The sequence below is a fragment of the Castanea sativa genome, chromosome 8 (assembly GCF_040712315.1).
Source record: "Castanea sativa cultivar Marrone di Chiusa Pesio chromosome 8, ASM4071231v1".
Lineage (NCBI taxonomy): Eukaryota > Viridiplantae > Streptophyta > Magnoliopsida > Fagales > Fagaceae > Castanea > Castanea sativa.
In genome coordinates this window covers 41,807,347-41,827,234 of record NC_134020.1, presented here as the reverse complement: position 1 = coordinate 41,827,234, position 19,888 = coordinate 41,807,347, and the positions used below count along the sequence as shown (strand labels likewise).

Below are 19,888 nucleotides of genomic sequence, written 5' to 3'. Positions count from 1 at the left end.
GAAGGATCCTTAAATGGGCTCGTGAGTAGCTGAAGAAGGCAGATCTTTCAATTCACACAGCTCATTGCTACCAATTGATATTACTTTGGGGGTGTGGTGGTGGTGGTGAGTTAGTGAGGTGGGTGCCTTTTTTTTTTTTTTTTTTTGACTGTGGAAGTAGTGATGAACCCCGTGAGTTTATGTTATTGCATTTTAAATGTTTCAAATCAAATCTCTTTCACTATATTTATTTTCTACCATATCTTATGTTTTCTCTTTTATCTTTAGTCTTTTTCCAACCGATATAAAGTTGTGATTTTGGGGAGAGTTGTGTGCTAGGGATTAACTAGGTTCACAAAAGATCTGCCCAAGAGTATTCTAGTTCGGTGGCATTGGTTGACCTTGTAGCTTAACATCATTATCTGGCATTGTAGTTATATGGTTGACGTTTTTTATGAAGAGAATTAATGTTCAAATCTCTTCTCCCCTACTTCTTGTAATAATTGAATTATCAAGAAGAAAAAAAAATCTAACACCAATACTCTATTTACCTAGATTAAAGAAAAAAAACAGTTATTTAAATATAATATGGATATATACTCCCAAATCGGATTTGACCATAATATCTCTTGGATATTTATGTATATATCAAGTTTTTTTTTTTTTTTTTGGTTAAAGTATATATCAAGTATTGTTTTACTATCCAATTAGAGTCACTTTAAATGCTGAAAATGTTTCTTGCTTAAAAAAACAAAGAGATAAATTTGGCCACATAAATGACCGACGAAAAAGTTGCACATTGTAATCTATATATATATATAACTGAAACTTTTGAAGTTCTCACAATTTTCCTCGTCAGCATAATAAAATTATTTTTGTTTAGTCCAAACTTAACAAAGAGTAAAACTTTATTTCTCTAACAAGTTCAACTTAAACTCAAACTCATCAGTTTTTTAAAACAAAATTATTTTTGTTTAATCTAAACTTAACAAGGAGTGAAACTCTATCTCTATAATGAGTCTAATTTAAACTCAAACTCAAACGTTGATATTATTATTATTATTATTTTCTCTCTACTTCACTAATGTGATATTTTATGATAAGGTGCAAATATATAGCCATGGATTATTCTTTTGAATGTAACCAAATCTTTTTCTTATATTTTTCTATTTTTTAGTTATATATATTTTGTTTTGTTTCAATAATTTCTAAGCCGTGAATCATTTGATTATTTAATATTTTTGTCTTTTAAAAATTTTAATATCTGAATTTTTAAGTTATTTTTTGTAGTATTTGAAATTGTCTGAATTTTTTTTAAGCCATTGTATGTTCAAATATTGACTTCTTCATCAAATTGTAACACAAATTGAAGTCACACAAGATCATATCATGTAATTGTGTAGTTTTTAAATCAATTTAAGGTTTTATAAAATTATTTTAGTCTACCTCACAAATAGGTAAGTTTTTATGCATAGCACGAGTTAGCAAATAGTTAATTAAATATTAAAAAAATTTCAGGGATTTTTTAATACGAGACTGGTCATTATTTTCATGTGCTTCACCCTTTATGTCTGTTGGGTATTTGAGATTAAAGTTTCAGGCCAATTGGGAAACTTCGAAACACCATCACCAAGTCTTTAATCTTAATTATGAAAGCAGAGGCTTTCTATCAAAGGAGTGGATGGCATGAAGTTAGCGATTAAATACTTGTGGTTCATCATCAAAACCCACCCGTACGAAAGTGGTCCCTATTTAATACACATAAATATGATTTAAAAATGTGCCAACAACTTCCCCTGTGAAGTTTATTACATGATTGATTTTGATAAGTATTCTGCAGGGGATTGAGAGATAAACTTAACCGGTTTATCTCATGATCCTTGATGTTTCTAGGAAGTGTTGACCCATTGAGCTACAAAATTATTAGTGTCTCGTACCATTGTTAAATAGTATGTAAAAATCAACTTTAATAAATTTATTACTGTAAAGTGGGATTTCGGCTAAGTAATGATTATCATATACTCATTGTTGCACACATTTTGAACTCACGTTTTAAAAGAATGTATGCAAAATATGTGCAAGAATGTGTAACAAGATTTAACCTTTTCGGCTCGCGGTACATTTAGCAAAAGTATAGTTCCTGGAAGGTGAATGGAGCTCATTGCTGAGCTATGCAGGCTGACAAAGAATTAACAAAATAAATCTACCTAGTCTACCCCTTAGGGACGCTGTCAAAGTTATGGCACAACCGACAACTTTCGAGGCTCATGCCGCACAGCACAATACAATCCCATGAAGGCCTTGAGGATAAAGTTACTTCCAAAAATTTAATGCAGGTTGCAATTGCATAGTTGTAGAGTTGTTTTTGAGAGAAAGTAGGTACTATATCAACTTATCAAAGTAGCAAGCAAGAGAATGCAACAACTATAGTAACAGAAGTGTATCATTAATTGGTGGGTGAGACATCGTGCAATGCATGTACACAATTAATGACTATGGTGGAAAGAAGAGAGTAGCACAACTTGTTTTTTCTAAAATTTACCTAACTCGCTCTCATATTCAAGATTTTGTAGCTTGCCCAAGTAACACTGCCTGATAATTCTGACCATACCTTCTGATATGTTTGTCCTTTTTACGTAACCTCAGCCCCCAATAACATTTGTTGCTGCTAAATTTTCTGGCTAGATTTACTCGACCTTAATAATATAACTCTTCAGCTGACACCAACGCACTCACATAATGACCAATAACAATTTGATTTAATTACTTACCCCTACAAAATTGAATTCATGGTTACAAAAGAAGAAAAAAAAAACATCTTTTAACCATACCTTCTGATATGTTTGTCCTTTATATTTAACCTCAGCCCCAACAACATTTGTTGCTGCTAAATTTTCTGGCTAGATTTACTCGACCTTAATAATATAACTCTTCAGCTGACACCAACTCACTCACATAATGACCAATAACAATTTGAATTAATTACTTACCCCTACAAAATTGAATTCATGGTTACAAAAGAAGAAAAAAAAAACCATCTTTTTCTGTATAATAAGATAATTATTGCCATAATTCTAATAAAAAAAAGATAATTATTGCAATAAATATAAAAAAGAGATTAATTTGAACACGGTTCTTCTCATATAGAGGCAGCCGAGACCAGACAATATTATTGAGCTACACTGCTTTTGGTAACAAGAAATCATCCATATTCCTGTCATTTCTATGTGGACATGTTATGATATAATTGATTTGCTCGACAGGTTACATGTCTCATTCACATTAATTAGAGAGCCTTTAACATCATTTTATATCATACATCACGTTGTAAAATAAGAAACTTGTGCAATAGAACTTGGTGTGTATAGTATGACGTTTAAAAAATAAAATTGACTACAGATTTTTGCCCCCCCTGGACGAGACAGTATGGTCCCAAGTGAAATGGGAGACAGAGATTCAAAAATCAATGATTTTCGACTTAATAGATTGATGCCATGCTTAACTAGTCGAGCTACTCTTTAGTCTTTAGTTTTAAACTAATTTTTAAAAATTTTAATTCTTAAATCCAAAATTCAAAATTTTAGCCATCTAACAAGGTATAGAATACAACATTTAACCTTATAGTTTGGTAAATAGTATTGATTTTCTTAAGGTTAGCCATCCATACCATAATTTTACTATATGTTTGAGAAATAAACTAATTGCTAAACACACACACACAAATATACACTCTTTAATTACACTCTCTCACCAAGCTCAAACACATTACTTAACCTAAAGTACCACTACAAAATGGCCTAACTTAGAGAACTCTACATGATAGAGTACTTTTGGACCTTTAGAGGATTTTGATCCTTGTTTATATGCAAATTTTTAAAATTTCACTTTTTCACAAGTACAAGGAAGTATTTTCTCAAAGTTGCTTAGTATTCCCTCCATCCAATTTTGTTGATTTTCTATTTTATTTTGAAATGCCTAAAAATTATGGATACTAATAAGTAATGAGCACAACATTAATAAAAATTTAAATTTATCCTTTGATGTGATTTGGTTGTGCTTTAATTTGTCATCTTTTTTCTTTTCTTTGATTGATAGGTGTAATCCTATGACATTTTTATAATATATCTATATATATATATATATATATATATATATATATATATATATATTGTGGGGAGTAAAAAGACCCTGATGGGGATGTGGGCCTTTGGGCCATGCTAAGGAAGGCCGACCTGCTCTTGGGTTTAGAACTTGTTAGTACTACGGGTCGGCCCATACGCCGAGGATCCGAGGATCCAGCCGAGGGTGAATTTCCCTTCGGACGGACACCGGAGAACCCGGGACTTCATGGTAAAGGTTAGGGAATGACACTGTCAAGACCAATGGTTAAAGGGGGTAAACCCTTGAATGTCCTAGAAGCACCGATGTTAGAGAAATACCAAAGATAAAGGCTGCCACCTCCACATTAAAGACCCTGCACCTACCACCCTGTCCGCATTAATAGGGAAGTGACACCTGAACAGTGGAAGGGAAACTTCTGGTTACTATTCAAAGGCACTGAGAAAAGAAATATCTAGGCTAAGGGAGAGGTGGGGCAACACGTGTACAAAGTATCAAAAAGAGGAGTATTTAAGAAGCAACCTAGAACAGGAAAGGGGGGCTCCCTTCTTGGTAATCTAAAAGAAAAAGAAAAAAGAGAAAGAGAGAATATAAGAACAGCTCTCGGCTTACGTCCGAGCAGGTTGATTTACAATATTCCTTGTTGTTTTCAAGTGTTTGTAATCTTTGGCTTGTCATTTAATCCTTAGACACTTATAACCTGGGTTTCAAGCCCACACTCTACAAATTCATATTGTTTAAGGCTCATTGGGCCTGAGCCCGTAACTGTTCTTGGGGCCAGGTGCAATTGTCCACTTACATATATATTAATAGGTAAAAATTAGAGAAAATTGAATTAGAATTTGAAATTATAATCTAATTTTGCGTCATGTGTCTAAATTTATGTTGGTCTAAATTTATGTGGAAACTACACCATAATTATTCACTTAAGCTTGTGCCATGTGTCTACTTATTTTTTTTAATCTTTGTGTCAAATGAGTTAATGAGTGCAAAATACTAAGAATCTAATATTAATGAACTATAAATTAAAAAAAAAAAAAAACAATCACATATACTCAATAAAAATCACCACATGTTTCTCAAAAAATAAATAAAATAAAAATCACCACATAACAAAAATCAGCACACATTTTATCTTATTAAAAATTAGAAAAAAAATATTATAAATAGTATTAAAATTATGTAAGAATTTTAATATGTGACTAATTACATTTACTTAAAAAAAATAATTTTACTAATTATCTATATTTTATGATAAAAATTGTGTTTAATTTTAAATGTATCTATATGTATGCATGAATGCATGTGTTACATGCTTTGAAAAAAAAATTAATTTGACTAATTATCTGTATTTTTATAATAAAAATTTTGTTTAATTTCAATGCATCCATGCATTTGCATGGAATTACATGCTAGTTGTAGGGTTATTGGGCCTAGGAATATGTGTGAGGTTAGCCCAAGAGTATTTCTTTGGGCTAAAGACCCAATTCGAGGACATTGAATGGTCCGAGTATGTAAGAATGTCAACTCATAAAGCAATACTAATAAGTAAAAAGGTGATGCTTGAACAAAATATGTCCAAGAGGATAGTCCGAGGAAGATTATGCCCTCAGTTATGCATAGTTGAGGTAGAAGAAGGGCAGGTTAACATCCACAGACAATGTTCTAGAAAATCCTATAGGTAAGGGTAAACATAGTAAACGTGGAAGATAAGAAGAAGGGTGGTGGAATATCTAATATAAAGTTGTTACCATCACCCCCGTATTGAATGTTCTGTAACTGTTTCTCTGACCGCATTAATGGAGAAGTGATATTTGAGCATCAGAGTTTTTAGCCTGATACCTGCCTCTAAGAACTTCAAGGGAGGTAGATGGGACAAGTATCTAAAAAAATAATTGAATCCTTACGTGGAGGATGAGGAGAAGAAGATAGATGATGTAAAAGGAAGAAGGGACCTTCAGGATGAGGGATCGGAAGAAAGAGAGAAAAACACTGTATACCTCACTATCCAGACTGTATTTGATCTTGGGAAGAAATAATATAAATCATCATCGGCTTGTGTCCGAGGAGAAGATTCTTTCATATAAACAGTTCCTTGTGTCTATCATTGTGATCAAAACCCATCATTTTTGTTATTTAACATCATTAGAACTTAGATTTCAAGTCCGCTCTCTACAAATTTAATTGTAAAAAGACCATTTAAGCCCATCACCTTCTAATTGTGGATTTGGGCTCAAATTGTGCTCTTACACTAGTAATATATAATGATGTAGTGTTATTTTATTATATAACATTACTTGGATAATTTAATGTTTACAACTAAATATTTTCTTTTGAGTATTCTTCTACTCATCTTCTTTTATATAAATTTGCTTTTTCTCTCGCATTCTCTTCCAAAGGTATATTTATTGGACATTTTTTTCTAGTGTTATATCATTGTAACACATCCCCAAAATTTTTAAGAAGGCAACATCTCTTGGACCTTGGGTAATTTGTCTCTTAAAATATTGGACCTTTCCAATAACATGCTCTTAGGGACAATTCCAAATAGTTTGTCTACAAATGACAGCTCATACTCATTGGTCTATTTGAATCTATCAAACAATAATTGTGAGGAAAAATTTTCTTAGGAGAACTTTGACATGCCAAGGTTGGAGTGCTTAATGGCAATCGCTTTAAAGGAATCATCTCACTCACTGTATCAAACAACCCCTCCTTGGTAATCTTATATGTTAAATAGAGTTACTTGTTTGGAGATATTCCAAGGTGGTACAATCATCCTAGTTTGCAAATCGTTAAGATGAAATCGTTTTCATATGTGTTACACTTTCTTAAGAAAAACATAAAGAAAATATATTCTAAATTATCAATATAATTGACGTTTCAAAACATATAAAAGAAAAACAATAATAATGGAAAAAATGATAAATAAGAAGCAGTTCTTGCGGTTCTTTAAATCCAAGCTTAAAAAGGTACAAAATAAAATATATTTATTAATAATTTATAAAAATCCTTAAAATTATTATTTTTATGAATTTTTGTATATAAACTATTCAATTTAAATAATATGTATATTTGTTAAATTAGTTGATTTTTGTTTTTGTAAATTATTAATTGTTGAATTTAATGTGTTCTTTTATGTATATACATATGTTTATATTTAATTATTTATATAATAAATTTATCCTTTAGAGTCAAATACTCATTCTATCACTGATTGGAATTTGATACTTTTGTTGATAGAGCAAAAAATACATAATTTTGATTTTGATTTTGATTTCTTGCTAATGTGTTTGGGGGAAAATACTCATTCTATCATTGATTGGAATTTGATACTTTTGTTGATAGAGCAATAAAATACATAATTTTGATTTTGATTTTGATTTCTTGCTAATGTGTTTGGGAAAAAAACAATGTCTCATACATCTTAGACCTATAAATGATTAAAAAAAAGGTTAGAAATGTGACTAATTAGTAATTAGATGCAAGTTGTAAAAATAGAGTACGAAGATACAAAAATTCATCCAAAGCTTAGGGTGAATATAACAAAGTGTTCTAAAAGTTGCGGTCACCCAAATTATTAAAAAAAATTAATATTGATAGACCACTTTATCAATTTAGCACAAGGTTTACGACTACTATGATCCCTACTAATAACAATACGAGGCGTACGACTATTTTCATTGTTTCAGTGGGATAGTGGCTTCTGTCTGCTTGGATTTTACTACATTCCCTGTAGTTGTCAATCTTAAGATTTACCTAGTAAGGTACTCTGATTTTGGTGGGGGACTAGGATCAATGATTGGTTGGATCTTGAACATAATTGGAGTACTCTTCTTCCCAATGGCTCATGATCAAGATGTCTGCAACGTATATCATATCCAGTCGTTATGTGCATGGTTGTCTATCGGCAAGAGTCAACTCAAATCCGAGAGATTTTTTATGATCAGTAAAAAAATGTGAATGAGAATATTTGATAAAGACTATGATTGAAAAAAAGGAGTGATATTCTACGACAAAAAATTATATGTGTATAAATATATTGTATTTTAGATGGATACAGATCTTCTAGATTTCCTATGGTACTCTATCAAATAATTTAATGATTTAATGGTTTAAATTTTGCTATGTTAGAATTCTACTAACAATAATCTTAATTGTTTTGTTTGCAACATTATTTTATTATTTTAAAAATATAATAGAATTTAAGGAAATCTATTAATAGAATACCCTAAGAAATTTAAAAATAGAATGGATGCCGACATAGTAGAATCTAGACCATTAAATCATTAAAGTGTAGTTAAGATTTAAGGAAATCTATTAATAGAATACCCTAAGAAATTTAAAAATAGAATGGATGCCGACATAGTAGAATCTAGACCATTAAATCATTAAAGTGTAGTTAAGATTTAAGGAAATCTATTAATAGAATACCCTAAGAAATCTAGAGAATTTGAATCAATTTTAGATGTATAAACATTTATTATTTATTATGTATTTTTGAAATCATCAGGATATAAATACAAATATTTTTTCTTAGATTTATAATTTTTTAAATTTAATATGTATAAACATGTATTAGTTGTCATGTAACTATTTACTTTTTTTTTTTTTTGATCTAAAATACTTCAAACTTTATTAAGAAGAATGAACTAACGATACATCATTCAGAAGAACTTGTTCAATAAAATAAGGATTCTCTTCTAGCCAAACAGAAAAGTCTTCGATGCCTTAAGCATATTTAGCTAAGAGATGAGCCGGTCTATTAGCTTGCCGACGAACATGTAAAAAATCCACTTGATATTAAATACATACGTGTATTAACATGCAATTTACATTCATCACTTTATATTAAAATCAACAGAAAAATAATATATTGATAAACAAATTATTTTTAATTTGATAAATTCAAGTAATTGAATGCTCATCATTATCATCAAATCAAACACCTTACAATAGGAAAAGAAGTAAGGAAGTAAAGAACCAAGTTTGCATTTTTTTTTCTTTAACATATTCTGAGGTTTGACTTTTGAGCTAATACTAACTAGGTTTAAGGTTTTTAAAATGAACTAATCTGGTCTTTACTACCAATTTATTCCCTAAATACTGTTAAGCCATATAGGCATTTTTCTCAACTTTCATTAGAGACTAAAAGTTGGCTGTAAGTGGAATTCACCAATTTTTCTATTTTTTGAGATAAATCAAGTTGGCTATTAATTTGAATGGCAGTTCTGGAATTGTAGGTATTATCAAGGGCTTTACTGAAAACATCCTCAGCTGCCAGGATAAGGGAACTAACTAACAATGCTGGAACTTAAAAATTCACCTTTTTATAATGGAGCTCTCTCTGCGCACTGTCTCAATTCCCTCATTTTCTAAGAGTAAGATAATAAATGAGAAATCTTTCTTTCTCCTTTGTGTGTTTTACAGAATTTCGAGGTTTCTTTAAACCGTTTACCTGTCTTGTCATTGTCTGACACCTCTAAATATTTTTGTCCCAAGTTGTCTAGTTCATCATAGTAATTTCTTCTCTTTCTTCTTAGTAAATGGAACCATTCAATATATAGTATTTCGTTTAATTATATGCTTGTTTGGTATATTAGGTAGTGAAACTTAACCAAGAGAAGATACCCTTTAAGCGATTGTTAAATAAAGTGACAGCAGTAGTTGGTTTATGTTAAAATGACTTGCCTGTTTGATGTATAGGTAGTGCAAGTTGGTGATGGTAGTTGATACATTTGTGGGACAAATTGAAATAGTGATATAATGGAAAATGCAATTATAGATTGAGTTATTGAGAGCTTTTAATAGTATGCGGTTGTTGATGGGCATATTATATATTTGCATTTGAGTGTTATTTAGAACTGGGTTCTTGCTGATTTGGTGGTTTCACCATACCTATTCATTGTAATCTTTATGGAGGAAGGTTTGTGCTATAATGGGTGTCTTAAATTAAGATAAAGATGGTTTCCCTGTCTCTAAGTTTCCAGACCAATAATAGTTGTTGTGGGTGTTGAGGGAAAACATGGAATGGGGACACTAGTACTAATGCTGGTTGAAGTTGTGTGCTTCAATGAGCTTTCTGAGATTTGATGGGTGAAGTGATTACTTTGAGCTAATCTGTATTTGATTGTGGAGGGTGAAATTCTGTACCTTTCTTTATCAAGTTATAAGCATATACCTGCAATGGAGTTGATGCTATTAAATGAGCATTCTGATTGCCTAGTTCTGGGCTACCAAACGTGTCAGTTTTAACCTCTGTTGGAATAAGATCACCTGAATTGTTGTTGCAGATTTTGGTATCCTATCAGCACTTGTTTTGTAGACAATGTAATGGAAACCAATCATAGTTAATAAACAAACCAATAGATCACTGTGATTATTAGAATTCAATGGAATTGGATGCAAACGTGAAACCTCTGTTTATAAGACATGCCAATTTAAAGAATGAGGCATGGTATATGTGACTCAAACATGTTAGTTAAAGTCTATGCTTATAGTGTATGTGACCCAAACATGTTAGTTTAAGTCTATGCTTATAGTGCATTTGCAAATCAGCTGGAAAGAAACTTATATTAGAATGCAAGATATTTCTTTTTGGTTCTAAATATATGTACTGATTTTCACAAATAGAAGTGGAATTTGATTGAACTGAGTCAACCAATAGAAGCTTATTGCTTGTTTTTGATGTTGCAAAGCAATTTTGGATTCCAATATTTGATATCGTTGTGTCTTAATTTTTGTCTTTTAAAAGGTGGAAAGTCACAAGGACAAGGAAGAAAAATATTTAACGTGTCTTGCGCTCTACCAGAAACAGCGGCTTCTGTGGCAATTGCTGCCACAGTTGTGGGTGCTGCAGCTACTATTCTTGTAAGGCGAAATACTAAGGCTTCCCAGGCCGCTCAGGTGAGCAATTAATTTGCTTCAACGTATAAAATTTATTAAATATTGCTTTAAAGAAGAGTATTCATGTTAAGATACATGCAATGTGCAACTTACCTGATGTCACTATGAGTTTTCAGAGAGGAATCTGCAAGTGTTTTGGTGTGATTTTTCTATTTAACATATATTTCATTAGCAAAGTAATATCAAATGACATCTTGCATCTTTTGAAAAAAAAAAATCTTATTACTTGTAATTTGCTCCAGGGTGTAATAGTTTGATGAATCATTCATTCATTAACATATATTATTTTCTGCATATGTTTAGTTGTACTCTTATGTGAAGGTTCCTTTGCAAATCTTAAAGGGAACAGTCGGCTGAATAAGATGTTAGAATTACGAGTAAATGATTAAATTCACTAATTCCTTAGAGCTATAGCTTTTGGGACAATTGGTAATATATCAAAGATTGAAAAAGATTTGTCCTACAAGATGAAATATTTTCCACAAATCAAAGAGTTGTCTTATGTTCGTTATATACTGGAGTATTCTTCTTTGTTCAATAAAGTCCATACTTACTCATTAGAAAATATTGGTAGCTAAATATCTAAACAATAAATCTTTTTATGTTTCCTTTAATGCTCAATTGCTAATTCAGTGGAACTCTTAAACTGCTTATTTGTTCAACTAGATGCAGTGCCATATATAATTAACCATATCCTAGGAGTAATTTTAAATATAAAATGGTGGTTCTGGGCATCTGATATATGAGAATTTTTGTATTTACTCATAATTCCCTCCTCCCATCCTTCTCCCTTTTTCATAATTAAAAAAAAAAAATCATAAGTCAAAAGGAAAAACTAAATATAAAAAGGTTTAATGAGAAAATTATGAGAACAGCTATTAATTTTTTCTTAACTTCCGCCAGATTTACCATTAATGTGACCAGTATATATCAAGTTTTAATTTATACCTTAAGAACTCCTTGAGGTGGGGTTAAAGAATTCACAATTAGCCTTGTTAGCACCAGGCTAATGAGCATAAAACTTGGCATGGATCTGGGATGGACACTTAGAAACAAATGGATTAAAAGAGGAATGATTCTTCCAAACTTGTTGGTCTAATGTAAGAAGATTGGCCAAGAACATTTAACATCTGTTTTCATAACCCTTGGATGGTTGGACCATTGGGCAATAAAGTCATGTTTCATGCAGTATTTGATTGTTAATCAGAGATTGAATTTCTGCTGGTCTTCTTGAAGTCTTGTTTCAAATCTTTTCTCTTTTCTTGTATTCTCTCTCTCTTCCCTTTTATGTTCCGTTTTTCTGGGACAATAATGTTATGGAATCACCAAAACTAGTTGCATAGTATTTAGTCATTGCACAATTTGTGCCAAAAGACAATTAAAGGAGTAGGACACATTGAGCCATCTGCTTGTTCACCTAGAGCTCCTTTCCGTGCCTGATACTTTCTTTAACTTGAATTCCTTCTCAAAATTCAGATTCCTACAAAAGTGTGCGAAGATTGTGGTGGTTCTGGCATATGTTCTGAATGCAATGGTGAAGGATTTGTGCTCAAGAAATTGTCAGAGGAAAGCGCTGAGAAGGCAAGATTGACTGCAAAGAATATGGCCACTCGATATACAGCAGGGTATTCTTTTGTCAACTCTCTCTCTCTCAAGTTTGAATTAGTCCACTGAACTGAACTGAATTGGACTATGTCAGGCTTCCAAAGAAATGGAGCTACTGTACAAGGTGCTCTTCTGCTCGAAACTGTAGTACTTGCGGTGGTCGTGGAAAGCTAAGCTACAAGTGAGCTCTAAAATCTTTTGTTTCTAGTTGAAAAGGCTACACCTCCAATGCATTATTAGATATACATCAATTTGCACTCAGAAGATTGGAAGTGATTTAACTTTTTTTTTATGTACTTAACTTGCTGGATGATGTATATGCTTTTGTTATAATTGTTCCTTTTTGTTACAATTAAACTCAAAAACTTCGTTAAATGTACCTTAATTGATGAGCATGTGTATATCTTTGTTATACCTGAACTTTTCTTTATGCAATATCATAAAAACAAGCTTGTTAGTATCAATCTGGTGCTAGCAGTGTTCGTTTATATTTCTTCTGGGTGCTTATTTGCTTCTGCTTTTGAGGAGACACCTGAGAGTAATTTGAAATTGAATGGTTCATAGGGGTCAGAAAAGCATGTAATTAACTATACATTCGATGTACCCCTTTTTTTTTTGGGGGGGGGGGGTGTGGGGGCAAAAGCTAGTTTTCACGTATGCTAAGCAAGGCTGAATAACTGGGTCAAAGAGGAGCCCAATATCAAATGGGAGCACTGCAAACTGCTTATAATGGCTGTAGCATATCACATTAGTTTGTGGGCTTTGGCCCTTAAAATATGGTGGGTGGGGCAAGGAACTGATTGGACTGAACAGATCTGGGTCAGTCAGAGGAAAGTACCGTAATGCATGCAAGTGCGCTCCATGTTGATTTTTAATGAGGTCACGGTTCCCTAGAAATTGGAACATATAGAGCCATCATACATGTCCTGCAAAACTAAATATATGGATATTTTGTATATCTTGCATTCATCTTAATGACTATTAAGATAAATACAGGGCAAGAAAGAAGGATCATAGTACATAAGAGAGACAAAGACCATTGTACACATCCTTTGCTCTCATTATTGGTTTCTATTAGCTTCCACCATGACTTTAATTGATCTTTCCTTAATTAACTAAACATATGCTGGTGTTGATTCTGGTGGAGTTGGAGCTGAGGCCACCCGCCTGCCACGCTCTGACCGGCTGTTCTCAGCAAATTTGAGACTTTGCTGGTGCAAACCCTTCTGCTTCTCCTCCTCATTCCACTCTGCGCCATAATAGAATTCTTCGGTATATTTCGCCTTGTCTTGGGAAGGTGGAAGGAACATGCCCCCCCACTGTGGGAAGTGAACCAATGTCACAGGAAGAGTGCAACACACAATCATGACCCCCATGAAAGAGAGGCCTGTTGCAGTGGAGAATGTTGAGCTTGTAAAGAACACTAATTGGGTCAATCCAGAGCCAAAGTTTCCACCAGCACCAGTCATGCCTGATATAACACCCAATGATCTCCGAGAAATGAATGGTATGATGCCAAAAGTTGCTCCACACGCAGCTTGAGCTCCAACAGAGAAGAGGATCATTGCCAAGACAGCAACAGCTAATGAATTGGCACGGCCAAGCCAGATACAGAAGACACCTCCTAGAGTTTGGAGAATCCAAAGGGTCCAAAGCCTGCCCCTCATGCCAAAATATCTGGCCGAGAAGTCAGAGGCATAACCACCAAAGGGACGAGAAACGATGTTAGCCATACCAAAGGAGGCAGCAATCATTCCGGCAGTGTGAAGCTGAAGATTAAACCTGCCACATATCAAACAGAGGGTTAGTTTCTAATTCTTAGGCTTAAATACACAGTTACAATCTCTAAACTTCAACTTACAAGCAATTTTATTCCGAAGTTAAAAGTAATCGATTTTAATCCCTTAGATGATGTAGCCAAACTAAAAACTAATACTTCATCACTTTGTTAGGGACTAAAAAAGATGACTTTAAGTTTGTTAGGGACTAAAAATGATCACTTTAAACTTCAGAAACTAAAATTGCTAATAGAATAAAGTTTAGGAACAATTGTTGTATTTTAGCCTGATTCTTATAATTTTTAATGAGACTAGTGAAGAGGAGGGAGACTAACCTATCATAGAAATACTCAGAAATGACATTATCTGTGGACAACTCAACACCCATGGAGTAGCCATAGAGGAGGACAAAGATCCATGTCCTATAGTTTGTGACAGCATTCCACAGCACCTGTGACATAAAACCAAATTAGTCTAATATTTCTTGGCTGTTAATAAATAAATAAAAAAACCATGAAAAAGTAGAGCTCAACAAAACTGACCTTGGAGAATTTATCTTTGGCAACTTCACCCTTCTTCTGTAAGGTACTGAGGTTTCCATCGGGCAAGTCTTGGCCTAGCATTAAGACCAAGATTCCCATGATCACATGAAACCACCCAGGGATAAAGAAAGCTATCCTCCAGGCAGTGAAGGGGGTGGCGCCAGCACGACGAATCAATTCATAGAGCAAAGGCATTAGGAGTTGAGTGGCTCCTCCACCCATGTTGCCCCAACCAGCAGCAGTGCCATTGACAAGCCCAATGATCTTGCTGTTAAACATTGTGCTCATCCAGTATTGGCATGACACAAATGTTGCAAGAGAAAATCCAATCATAAAACGGACAGCAATATAGCCTCCAGCATTTGACACAAATGACATGCAAAAGACAGTTGGAGCTGAGAGCATGATTAGAAATGCACATCCATATCTTGGTCCTATTAGGTCACAAACTGCACCCATTACAAGCCTAGAGAAGATGCTTCCTGAGACAGAAGCAACTCCAGCATTTCCAATATCTGCTTTGGTTAGGTTGAGGTTATCACGAATGATTGGAACAAGTGGAGCCGCGGCAAAGGTGGAGACAAAGCAAGTAAAGAAGGAAATCCAAGAAAGGTGGAAGGTTCTCATATGAGGCTTGGCAAAGGAGAAGAGCTTGAACACCTTGGCCTTGTGCTCAGAATCAACAGGTAAAGCAAAATTTGCAGTTGTATCAGTTGGGACCATTGGTGAAGCGACAGAAAAGGCAAAGGTTTGTTCTCTGCCTGTTACTCCATGCATGGAGCTTCCTGGGGATTGCTCCACTTCACCCATCTCTCTCTCTTTCTTTGGAAAGTGCTCGAGAGTGTGTGAAGGGGTGTATAAAAAAGTATAGCTAGCTAGTGTTGGTTTTGTGTAAGGGAGTAGGATTTTATGGTATTTATATTGCTATAAACGTTGACCTTCGTAAAGGCCAATCTCCCATGTACTTGAATCTCTAACAAACGCGTAGAATCCTTTCCGCCGCATCTTTGATACAAACAAGAAAAAAGCCTCATCGTGCACCGAAGGGGTCAGGTCAGGTATCCATTAATAGAGGAGCTCTTAGCCGCTTGATTGTTGATTAATGATTACTAAACTATAGCAACTCAAGTTATAGAGTTCTGCTAATATAATATTCTTTATGTCCCAATTTAAATATCTTTGTTTTTTGGAATGTATATACATTTTCTAAAGAGAGTTCTTATTCTCTAATTTTATGTAGGACGCAGTTTTCTTTCACATCAGTTTGTAGGAATCCAACCCATTAGACCATTACGTGTAACTGGCTGCATTCTAAGTCGGTCTAGCAATGGTTAACTAATAAACGTCTTTTGTTTTATTTTGAGTATATATTTTACTTTATAGTCCATTAACGGACTGTTTAATTTGTAGGAATTGAAAGCATAACATACTGATACTACAGTTTATGGAATATAAAGTGAAACATTAAAAGTGAAATAGAAGATTTCTATTTGTTAAGAACAAAGCCATGCACCATTTTATTTCCTTTTTTCATTCTTGGTCACGTAATTTTACTAGTTCCCATCTGCAAGTTTAGGTCTGGTTAGGAACCTACGAAAACAAAAAGGTCAGTTCTGGTAACAAAATCAAGTTGATCGAGTATCATCTCAGACAGACACATGGAAGGACAGTACTTAGTGCCAGTGTGACTGTTTATCATACCAAGGTAGTGGAAGTGCATGGAGTGGTGAATCTGGTAGTAGTTACACACCCCGTGTATGGAACACACAATTCAAAACATGATTTCAGTTGAATGTGTGTGATAATGTATAACATAATGTGCAACAATAATTAGTAATACACAATTCAAAACATGATTTTAGTTGGAATGTGTATGACCGTGTATAACTCAATATGTGCAACAATAATTGGCGTTATATTAATATGGTTAATGAATTCTTTTATTTATTTATTTATTTTTTTTTTTGAGAAGGTGGTTAATGAATTCTTGAATCTCGATACGTGCATCAATATTACCAAAATAAGTAATAGATCCAATCTATTTTTAAAATAACGGTTTTAAAAGGGGGGACAAAGTTGTACCCAGACACAAATGTATAGTATTCATTCTGCAGAATCTGCACTACCAACTGGCCAAACTGCTTGTATTTTTTGCTACCTGAAAGTCAATCATCGGCCAATCAGTTATATAATTCCTCAGTATTTCCCTCAAGTTTTCATTCTACAAACAATATATTAATATAATGGCGTGCTTTGTTCGCGTGTCCCTACCATACTAATATTAAAATTTCAGTGGCCCACATTTTCTTACTAATTTATCATGTCAATCAGACTATAATATAGCTAGTACATATTTCCTTTGAGCTCAAATTGCAGTTACTTCTCATGGTTGCTGGCAGGGGTGATGAAGACACAAACTATATAATATAAACTATAAAGGCCATCTTTGATCTTACCCTTTCAGAAGCTCTTAGAGTTCTTTTGTGTGTTTTATTTTCGGGGCTACTCGGTGGTTTGTGGTTGGGATGGAAAATGAAGAGTAAGCTAAGTATAGTTAAAAGTCTTTTAAAATTCTTTTCAAGCTGTATATGATTTTTTGAAAACCAGGATGTTTCTTTACATCTTATATGTAAGACTTTTTTGTATATTTAGAAAAGAAAAAAAAAACTTTTTCTATTTTTATAAGTGGAAATTTTACAAAATAATATTATTTTAATAATAATAATTGAAAAATAACATTGTTTTCAAATTATTTGGAAAATTAGCCTTTTAAAAAATGCTTTAAAGGGTTGAAATTGTAATTTTAAAACACAACTACTAGGTTGTTCCTACGATGCACGGATAATATTGTAATGTTTTATGTAAAATAGTTTTGGAGAATATTGTACATATATTATAACATAATTGTTATAGAACTTAGTTAGTAATGAGTTCATCATAAAAAAGTAACAATTATAAATTGAACACACATATCTATTATTATTATTATTATTCAGTTCAAGTAATGAGAAATAAAATAAAAAAAAAAACTTTGGAGGAATATTGTAAAATAAAAGTTGATATAGAATATGTCTTTTTCTTTCTCCTAAATTCTAAAAAAAAATACACATTTCAAACACCCAAAATCAATCACAACCTTTACAAAACTCACAAGTCTACAATGTCCAACCTAACATCAAAATCATAATTGCCGATGTCATTTAATATAAAATATGAGCCCCCTTTCTTGGTTGTAGTCAACTCATACGCGTTAAGATTAGATGAGACAACAATGTTGGAGTTAAGTAGATGCCATCGAAAGATTGAAGGTAAATGATATTGTGTTTGGTCATTGTGTATTTGGCATGAGATGGTATAAAGGGCTATATGGGTAGGTATATGTAAGGAGTAGAAGTGTAAGTGGTGAAAATAGTGAATTGAAATGCAAAGAATTTTGTGTGTATGTGTGAGAAAGGGAAAGTCTTGAAACATTGAATCAAAGGAAACAAAGAATTTAAAAAAAAAATTAGAAAAGTCTTAAAACACTTAATCAAACAAAAAAAAAGGTCAATATTTAATTTTTTCTTATCTCTGATATAGCACTTGAGAATGTTTCATTTCTCTTTACAAATAATGTGCCACCTGTTAAAACCTCATGATTTTTCACATAAGGTTATCTATATCTATACTTCTATTTAAGAGGTTTCTCCTGTTTAGACTGAATTTTTTTTTGTTCTAAAATACCCTTATATCCCTATGTTTAAGTAGAGATAAAACTAAAGGATAATCCGGTAAAAATACAACCTTAACTTCCACTAAAACATTGCCTAAAAAATATGATTACTCTCTTACTTATTTTCAAATTTATTTATCTACTTATAAATTAAATTCTCAAAATAAAAATTATATATATATAATAATAAAAAACATAATTTTTTTTTTGCTACCACCACTAAAAAAAAAAGGAAAGCCTTATCGCACGTGCGAAGTGTGTGTAATGAGGCTAGTTACTATTTAAGAGATTTTTCCTGTTTGGACCAGAATTTTTTGTTCCAAAATACTCCTACAGCTTACCTTTAAGTAAGGGCAAAACTTGGTAAAAATGCTTCTTTAACTTCCAAGTAAAATACTATTTATAGAATAGGACCACACTGCCAATACACTCACGTCGGTTTTCAAATTCAAACTGCTTCTATTTTCAGTTTTCAAATTGTCTCATTCTCTCACACACATATCTTCTTCCTAAAAATTAGCACTCATAGCAAACAAAAAATATCTCCAGACCATTTCACCAAACTTAAATTCAGTACAAAACTACAGATAAATTCTTAATACAAAACTTCTTTATATTGAATAGAGAAAATCATGGCCTAGGCAAAATTTACATAAACTGTTATTGGGAGTTTAAGAATAGTGAAACCGCTTTGATGGAAGCTTTGGCATTTGCGATTTGATGTGAAGTGGATTATTAGATTGATTTTGATTTGTGGTGTTTGCACTGATTTAAATATGATTTCTTTTTAATACTGATATTTGTTTGGGTTATGATTTTTATGCAAAAAAACTGATATATTTTAACCATTGTTCATTGGCCCATTCCACCGGTTGGGTTGGTGTTTACACACGTGCCAAAATTTCTATAATAAATGGAAACAGTTTTTGTTATATGTGTGCCAAAACTTCTCTGCCAAATGGAAACAGGTTTTGTTAAATTGCGTTTATTGCCATGTTGGGTTTTGTATTAATTATTAACCTTCTATTTGAGCAATTATTGTTTAGATGAGACATGCCATTCTCATATATGGCTCTACACTTTGTTTTATTTTTGGTTTGATGCAATAGTTTTTTTGCTGCTTTGTTTGATACAGGTACGTATGCTAGGGTATGCTTTTAACATTTATGAGTACCTTTAGATCCTGTTTTTGGTTCAAGGGAAGGTTCATTATTTTTCCTTTTGGACATTTGTGAGTATTAGGCCAG

General features: G+C 32.8%; 2 protein-coding genes across 3 annotated transcripts; one reads left to right on the top strand and one right to left on the bottom strand.

Moving 5' to 3' along the window:
• The first annotated feature begins 9,359 nt into the window (after positions 1 to 9,359).
• On the top strand, positions 9,360 to 13,101 carry LOC142607991 (uncharacterized). Of its 2 annotated transcripts, none has more exons than XM_075779685.1 (4): positions 9,360 to 9,479; positions 10,853 to 11,004; positions 12,481 to 12,629; positions 12,704 to 13,101. In XM_075779685.1, exons 1-4 carry the CDS (start codon positions 9,434 to 9,436, stop codon positions 12,792 to 12,794), a joined length of 438 nt encoding a protein of 145 aa, XP_075635800.1. In that variant the 5' UTR covers positions 9,360 to 9,433; the 3' UTR covers positions 12,795 to 13,101. The 2 variants fall into 2 exon arrangements, with proteins under 2 accessions (XP_075635800.1, XP_075635799.1); XM_075779684.1 differs by lacking the exon at positions 9,360 to 9,479 and adding an exon at positions 9,998 to 10,342.
• A 623-nt stretch (positions 13,102 to 13,724) lies between these two features.
• LOC142606876 (high-affinity nitrate transporter 2.1-like) lies at positions 13,725 to 15,739 on the bottom strand. The gene is made up of 3 exons (XM_075778238.1): positions 14,930 to 15,739; positions 14,723 to 14,838; positions 13,725 to 14,391 (listed from the first exon to the last, which is right to left on the bottom strand). The coding sequence occupies exons 1-3, from the start codon at positions 15,737 to 15,739 to the stop codon at positions 13,725 to 13,727; spliced, it is 1,593 nt and encodes a 530-aa protein (XP_075634353.1).
• Positions 15,740 to 19,888: the final 4,149 nt, after the last annotated feature.